This window comes from Mustela lutreola, chromosome 16 (genome assembly GCF_030435805.1).
Source record: "Mustela lutreola isolate mMusLut2 chromosome 16, mMusLut2.pri, whole genome shotgun sequence".
NCBI lineage: Eukaryota > Metazoa > Chordata > Mammalia > Carnivora > Mustelidae > Mustela > Mustela lutreola.
In genome coordinates this window covers 56,883,750-56,891,804 of record NC_081305.1, presented here as the reverse complement: position 1 = coordinate 56,891,804, position 8,055 = coordinate 56,883,750, and the positions used below count along the sequence as shown (strand labels likewise).

The 8,055-nt window shown below is 51.4% G+C and overlaps 1 protein-coding gene across 3 annotated transcripts in view; it reads right to left on the bottom strand.

Moving 5' to 3' along the window:
* Window positions 1–3,715: 3,715 nt before the first annotated feature.
* Window positions 3,716–8,055, bottom strand: part of ZNF541 (zinc finger protein 541) — a 42,236-nt gene continuing 37,896 nt past the window's right edge. For all 3 annotated transcript variants that reach the window (XM_059152990.1, XM_059152991.1, XM_059152992.1), the window contains 3 exons: window positions 4,943–5,083; window positions 4,575–4,756; window positions 3,716–4,446 (listed from right to left, as the gene is read on the bottom strand). In XM_059152990.1, the coding sequence (XP_059008973.1) occupies window positions 4,278–4,446; window positions 4,575–4,756; window positions 4,943–5,083 (492 nt within the window). In that variant the 3' untranslated portion in view covers window positions 3,716–4,277. The remainder of the gene's footprint in view (window positions 4,447–4,574; window positions 4,757–4,942; window positions 5,084–8,055) is intronic.

Below are 8,055 nucleotides of genomic sequence, written 5' to 3'. Positions count from 1 at the left end.
CTGCTCAGTCCCCGCCTTCGCCCCTTTTCTCGCGGGGCTCTACACTAGGAGAGGCGTCGGCGGTCAGGAAAGCGCTCTGCCTTTTCTTGCGCCCTCTGCTGACGGATACTGGAACTGGTTTGGGAAGGCCAGTAAAGTAACCAGACGGGGAAACAAAACTGAGCGAGGGCTCCCTGCATTCATTTAAAAAAAAAAAAAAAAGGGCTGGAGAGAGCGTGTCAAAAATTCAGACACTCAGAGACTAGATCTTTAATACCATTCCCCAATAAAAGGAACCAGGACTCCTTGATAAGTGGCTGCTTTGAGTCTTGGGCAGGAAATTACACAGGATGAGCCTGGAGCATCTTGTAGTGCCAAAAAGGAAGTGTCTGTGTGAGAGAGACACACACACAAGTGGTAGGATATGTCAGAGACACAGGAGCCAACTGGAAGAGCTCCCAATGGCCAAAGCTGGAAGAATTTCAGCAACACATTAAACTAGTCCGGGGTTGTCGTCCACTGTATAAAACGTCCCTGAGCCCACGCGGTATAAATGAACGAACGAACGAATAGACGGGGAGAATCGACAAACATTTTATGCAGAAGAGCTCTGCCTAGTTCGTGTGGACTCCTCCCTCCAGAACGTGGAGCTTGGCCCCTCACTCCTGCTTGTGGAGGTCCAGAGTGTGGTATGGGACGGGGATGGCAGGACTGTTTCCAGCGCAGAAACCCGAGAAACCCGGTCAGCCAGGTGGCTGGGGTTACCATCGATGGTGGTGAATCACACTGATAGAATGTGCTCTCAATACTGTGACATGAGTGGCACATCACTTCGGTGAAGGATGGCTCCTGACACGACCCTCTCCCCATCGAATCACAAACATCAGACAAACCCCAGCTGAGGCACATTCTTTGAAACACTTCACCAGGATGTCTCAACACTGACAAATTATTTAAAAATAAGGAAAGTCAGAGATACTGTCATCGGTAAGGGGAGTCTATGGAGACGTGTCCACTGTATGTAATCTGGTGTCCTAGGTGGGAACCTGAAACCAAAGATGTTAGGTAAAGACTAAGGAAATGTGAATAAAGTATGGGCTTTAGTTATTAATAACATGTCAGTGTTGGTTTGTAATTGTAACTGACTGGGTGGCTCAGTCAGTTAAGCGTCTGACTCTTGGTTTCAGCTCAGGTCATGATCTCAGGGTTCTGTGTTCCAGCCCCAGTTGGGCTCTGCACTCAGCAAGGAGTCTTCATGAAGAGTTCTCTCCCTCTCCCTCTGCCCCTCCCCCTGCTTAAGTTCACTCTGTCTCACATAAATAAATCTTTTAAAAAATAATGGGGGGGCACCTGGGGGACTCAGTCGTTAGGCATCTGCCTTCGGCTCAGGTCACGATCCCTGCGTCCTGGGATCGAACCCCATATTGGGCTCCCTGCTGGGTGGGGAGCCTGCTTTTCCCTCTCCAGCTCCCCTGTGCTTGTATTTCCTCTCTCGCTCTTTCTGTCATAAATAAATTTTAAAAAAATAGGGGGACCTGGGTGTGAGGTATATGAGAATTCTCGGTACCATTTTCACAATCTTTCTGAAGAATCTAAAAATGATTCTACTATGAAATCTTCTTTAAAAAAGATTCAAGTTCCAGAGCCCTACCCCCTATCCAGAGCAATTCCAATTGTGAAAGTCGGTGGCAGGATTCAGGAATACGAATTTTCTTACAGGGCTCCCAGATGACTCAGACAACGCTGTTATTTGGGGGGGGTGAGGGTGGGGTTTAGCTGAGGGGGAGTAGTTCACAAGAAACCTTGGCTCTGACATTCAGAGACTCTCTTGGAACACCTTCTTGCGGTGGCTGCTGTATTCTGACCACAGATCAGGCGGGGGTGGTGGTGGTGGTGGGGGGTCTGGATTGCCACAGGCATTTTTGGTTCCTTGTCGGTCTGAGCGGGGCTATTATAAAAGCTCCAGTTTGTTTAACACTGTTAATTTCAGGGCGATTTGTTATGCAGCACCAGAGAACTAACAGACCATCACCCACCCGTTAGGTCAGGGTCTTTCATTTCCAGCAGCTGAGCTTGTCCTCCTGGGCAGGATGTAAACAGTGAGAGCAGGAGGGCGCTTTTAACAGCTGCTGCCCAGTTCCTGTGGTGCACCCTGCAGAAAGCGTTTACCTCTTCTCATTGAACCAGGACGTGGGGGCAGGTACTTTCCATCCCATTGTACAGACTGAGAACACGGAGGCTAAAACAGGGAAAGTGACTTGTCCAAGGTCACAAAGAAAGACAAGTCAGGCTGTAAATTCTGGCGCCAAGGAATTCCGGCGCCTGAGCCCTGTCCCTTAACCACAAGGGTCCTCAGTGCTTTAAACTCAACTTGCTCCTCTGCTCCCACTCCAGTCCTGGCTTTAAGATTGATTTAGCCACACTGTGGCCCCTTGGGATGGCTCCTGATACCGCCCTCTGCCCGCATCCCCCTAACCCCATCCCTCAGTCCCTCTGAATGCAGCACCCGCTCTGCTCTGACACAATCGCACCTCGAGGCAATCAGTCCTCTGAGGAATCCCTGCTCTTCCCTGTCTGACTGACATCCACTCAGGCGCCAAACCCCAGAGCTGCCACGTCAGCCCTGACCACCTCTCCCTGGGAGGGGACCCGCCAGCAAGGTGGAGTCTTCCCCCAAGATGCTTCCCTACTCCCCAAATTTCTGTCTCTCTTCAGCCCAGGCCACCATCGCACCTTCTCACCACCGTGTCTACTGTCTATGCTTGCCCTCTTGCCTCCTACAAGCTCCACAAAGCAGCTGGGGGACCTTAGACCATCCTCCACTCGCCCCTGTGCCAGGGCGCTCAGCTGTGCTACAGCCTGGAACCCAGACCATGGCCCCAGCAGCCTCCTCGGTGTGGCCTTCCCTGGCTGGCCACCGTCTGCCACTTCCCAGACACGGCCTAGGACTTGGCCCCCCCCACTTTATTTTCTTCATGTCACCCTATGGTAGACACACTGTCTCCCTGCCCAGTAGCCCTGTGTCCCCTTCTTTTTCTGGCAAACCAAATTCCAGTTTTGACCTGGTGGTAACAAACTTGAGGGATAACACTGGGTTCCACCGGTTCCTGGAGACACAGCCGGAGTGTCCGGGAAAACCGTGGCTGTCTTCCTTCCAGCTGTCAGGGATCCATGGATAAAGGGCAGGGGCTACAGTTAGCCAGCAGGACAAAAGAGGCATCCTGCCGGGGGCTGCTACCAGCTCTCCTGGCTCTTCCGAAGGGACAGGAGGAAGGGACGGAGAGGGCCATGTTCTTTTACCCCGCAGCCTCCAGAGGTCTGGGTGTTAGAGTAGAAAGAGGTGATTGCTGTGGCAGGCCCCCTGTGGGTGCTCCTGACCTCACAGCTGAGCCCCAGGGGGGCCACCACCCATCCCTGCACCAGAGCCTGCATGTCCCTCCACATCCCATATCCCCTTTCCATTCCTTTATCACCGCGAGTCTCCCACTCTGACGAAGGAAGAAGCTCTGCAAGGAGAGGGGCTCTGTTTCTCCTGCATCCCTGTAGCCCCACTGCACAGATTGGGCTCCCTGGGGCTTACACTCTACGGTGGGCACTTGCTAAATTCTGGCTGAGCACATGGGGCCCCTGGCTTCTCTCCTTCGGGATCGGGGTTCCCCTGACTCATCTCCGTGGCTCCAGCGAGTAGCAGGGGCTCAAACGCCTTTGTCGGATCAACAGGCCAGGGAAGCCAGGAGACAGCTGCTCAAGAACCCAATTTAATAAGATTTACAAGTCGACACGTACAAAAAAAACCTAACAATGTACAAGTCATTGCAAGACTAGGGACTGAATCTGGAACGCAGAGACTCCCCCGGTGAGGAGGCCCCACATGTTGGAGATCTGAAGGTATCTTCCCACTGATTCTCTACGTCTTGGCCTTATCGAACAAATGTAACCAAACCCCAAAACTGAGGCGAAGATTTAAGAGCTACCCAGATCTACCTCGTTCCCTCCCCAAGCCTCCCTGCTCTCCAAGGAGTGGAACTGAAAGAAAGGGAGAGACTAATTAAAACCTAAAGAGAACAGAGCCTCTGGCATCAGCCGACAGTGGTCTGAGGACCTGGAGCTCCTCCTGCCGACTTCTAGCCAAATCCCCGCCATGTTTCCGAGCAGGGCTGACCAGGGAGGGACAGTAAGGATGGGGGGGAGGCAGAAGGGTGCCCCAAACACCCTGGAGAGGCCGAGGGCATAGTTGACGAGGCTGGAGGCCCCCATCCAGACTTGCGGCCTCGCCCCAGCCCCCGCCCCCGCCCCAATCACCACTGCAGGGGGCCGATGTCAGCCCCTATCTCCTCTTCCTCCTCCTCTTCCTCCTTCAGCTGGAAGGGCTTCACGGGCCACTTCACCCTGACGATGGGCTCCACATGGTCCTGAAGCCGGTGGCGCTTCATGTGGGCATTTCGACTCTTGATTTTGTCGAACACCCTGAGGAGTCACCAGAATGACACAGGTCAGAGCGGGGTTCGGGGGGCAGGTGGCTCAAGGGCAGCTGCCGTGGGGGGGGGTGGGGAGAAAGGAGGTGGTGTGGGCGCATCCAGGAACAGGAGTAGCACCTCTCACATTCTCTGCAGGGAAAGACACCCTGGCCCTCCATACTCCCCGGTGGCTCTGGGGTCCGCTTGGGGCCGACATTCGGACTGGAGTTGAGAATGGACTCCCTCCTGTAACTCTTGGTCTTTATCTTGAACTCAGGGGTAGGACGGTGGCTGGGTCTCTCCCGAGGGCTGCAAGTGACCTGCAGAGGGGCAGAAACGACAATGGAAGGGTGCCAACCCTCCACGCTTCTCAGGGATCCGCTTGGCCTGGCAGGGAAGCCCTTCCCAGCGGGGGCCCTTCCCCCTTCCCCCTTCCCTGACTTGGACGGGCAGCGGCATCCCAATCTGGGCCAAACTCCAGCCCCACCTCCCCCCGGACCGTCTACCTTTGCTTCTGTCCTGTCTGCCTCATCTGGCTCTCTCTTGACCCTCTTTTCCAGTCCTGGGGCTCGACCACAATCAAACTTGATCATTTTTTTCCAGATGTAATAATACTCCACACACTGGGCCACAGTCTTTGTTTGGATCTAGCAAGGGAAAACAGAAGGTGGCTGTGGACAACACCCCATGAGCAGCCTCGAGTGTTGCCATGATGCCCTGAATACCTTCCCCATGAGGCCACTTTTGGAAAGCTTTCCTGAAATGTCCCTCTGCATGGCCTGGCGTGCCCCTTTGGAGCAAGGAGCAGAGAATCACAAGTCCTTGCAGGTGGCAAGCGGCTCAGACTGCAGACACCGTCACTAGCACCGGTCAGCATTGCACACGCCAGAGGGCAGGTCCATCCCAGGGATCCTCCCCTGTGGGAAGGTACACTGGAAGGCGTACCACTAGGGTGTTCACAGGGAAATCACACCCAAGAGCCTCGCATTTGCCAGCTGGGACCAATGACAGCAGAATGCCCTGAGGCAGTGGGGGCCACACAGCCTTTGGGACAGTGATGCAGGGCCATGGAGTCCAGAGGAAGTGGCCCATGAGAGAAGGAAGGGGCTCTGAAGGCATGGCTAGATCCTGGCCATGCAGACCCCCACCATGTGCTCCTCCCTCCACTAAGAAGTGATCCCGTTAACAATACCTTCTGTGAAAACAAAACAGGATGGAAAAGTTTCATTGCCCCGGAGACAACGTTTCTCAGGTAAATGCAACTGGCCATTTAGTATCTGGAGCTCACTTCAGGACATTCCTTCTCTGTGTGAGTTTTTTTTTGGGCTGTGTGGGCCTTTACAAAGTAAGAATAAAGTTTCCTAGGACACCCCCTGTCCATTTCCTAGGACATCCTTGGCTGAAATACCTGCCAATGGGGGAACCTGAAGAACAATAGAGAACTCCTCTTTCCCCAGTGCAATAAACCTGGACATCCCCTGTCCTAGGAAATGGCACTAAGTTAAAAAAAAAAAAAAAAGCCAAGAAGCTGAACTTGTGCTTCCAAACAAAACAGGGTAACAGGAGGAGCTGGGTCTCCCTCCCAGCTGAAACGAGAAGACACAGGAAACAGTGGTTGGTAAGACACCAGGCATCGGTCTGAAAACAGCTTTCTGAGAGGCAGAAAATACACCACTACCTTGGGATGGTTTCCAGGCCACAGCCAAGGGGGAGGGACCCAGGCAGAGTCCAGCAGACTCCTGAGCTGAAAGCAAGGTGAGTGACTGCGGAGACCGAGGTGGTAAGAGTCCACAGGACAAAGGACAGTAGAGGAGACAGCAGCATGGAGAAAAATGCCAGAGATCTGGACAGGGTTCCCCTCAGGGATTCAGGGACATGCGTGTGAAGAGAACCCAATGCTAGGTAAAGACCCATCATAAGGGATCAGAGGGAAAGCAGCCTGTGGCTCTCAGGGGCCAGACACAGTGCCTGTCCCCACCAGCTAGGGGTGGGAAACCTCCTAATTCGTGTGGCATTGGTAGAGGAATGAGAAGGATTTTGCCTCAGAAATGAGAAATAATTAGCCCTAGAAAAAAAGCTGTTCCAGGTGCCTGGGTGGCTCATTGGGTTAGGTCTCTACCTTCGGCTCAGGTCATGATCTCGGGGTCCTGGGATCAAGTGCCACATCAGGCTCCCTGCTCAGTGGGGAGCCTGCATCCCCCTTTCTCTGCCTGCTGCTCTGCCTATTTGCAATCTCTCTCTCTGTCAAATAGTTAAAATAAAAAATCTTAAAAAAAAAAAAAAAAAAGCTGTTCTGGTACCGCCATTAAAAACCTAAAAGCAATATCCAAAAGGATCAAGTTGTTCTCACTGGTCTACACACAGTGATGTAAGGCAGTAAAAATGGTAGCCATGTGGGTAAAAATATAAGGCTTTGTATCTTAAATCTCTCTAAACATAATTGACTGTTCAAACAAAAACAGTAACAAGGTATTGCACAGTTAGTAATGTATAGAAAAGGCATAGCAGTAAGAGTATAAAGGCCAGGAGGAGAGACCAAGCCACTACTCTGTGGTTCTCATGCTGCACATGGAGTTCTATCAAATCACTTGCAGGTTCTAGCCTGATAAGTTAATGACACACAGTATAAGCCCTAAAGCAACCACCAAACTAATAGTTGTAGTCAATAAGCCAGCAAAGGAGATAAAATGGAATCCTAAAATTTACTACATTAATCCAAGAGGCGGCAGAAAAACTGCAGAAAGGAGAAACGAAGAACAGATGAGTCAAACAGCAAACACACAGCAAGGTGACGGACTTAAAGCTCACCAGCCCAGTAATCATGTTAGATGTGAATGGTCTAAATGCCCTCATTAAAAGAATGGATTTTTTTTTAAGATTTGATGTATTTATTTGAGAGAGTGTGAAAGTGAGAGAGATCATAGAGGGAGAGGGAGAAGCAGGATCTCCATGGAGCAGGGAGCCCGATGTGGGACTCGATCCCAGAACCCTGGGATCATGACCTGATCGGAAGGCAGAAGGTTAACCGACTGAGCCACTCAGGCGCCCCAAGGCTGGATTTTTTTTTTTTAAGCGTATAACAGAATATTACTCAACTCTAAAAAGGAATGAAATCTTGCCATTTATGACAACATGGATGGATCTGGAGAGTATAATGCCAAGCGAAAGAAGTCAGAGAAAGACAAACACCATATGAGTTCACTCATGTGTGGAATTTAAGAAACCAAAACAAACAAAAAAAGAAAAAAGACAATTAAGACAGATTCTTTTTTTTTTTAAAGATTTTTAAAATTTTATTTATTTGACAGAGATCACAAGTAGGCAGAGAGAGAGAGAGGAGGAAGCAGGCTCCCCACCGAGCGGAGAGCCCGAGGCAGGGCTCGATCCCAGGACCCTGGATCATGAACTGAGCCGAAGGCAGAGGCTTTAACCCACTGAGCCACCCAGGCACCCTAAAGACAGATTCTTAAACACAGAGAACAAACTGGTGGTTCTCAGATGGAGGGTGAGTGGAGGGACAGGGGAAATAGGTGACAGGAATAAGAGCACACTTACTTTGATGAGCTCTGAGCAATGTACAGAAGTACTGAATTACTATATTGTGCACATGAAATCAATA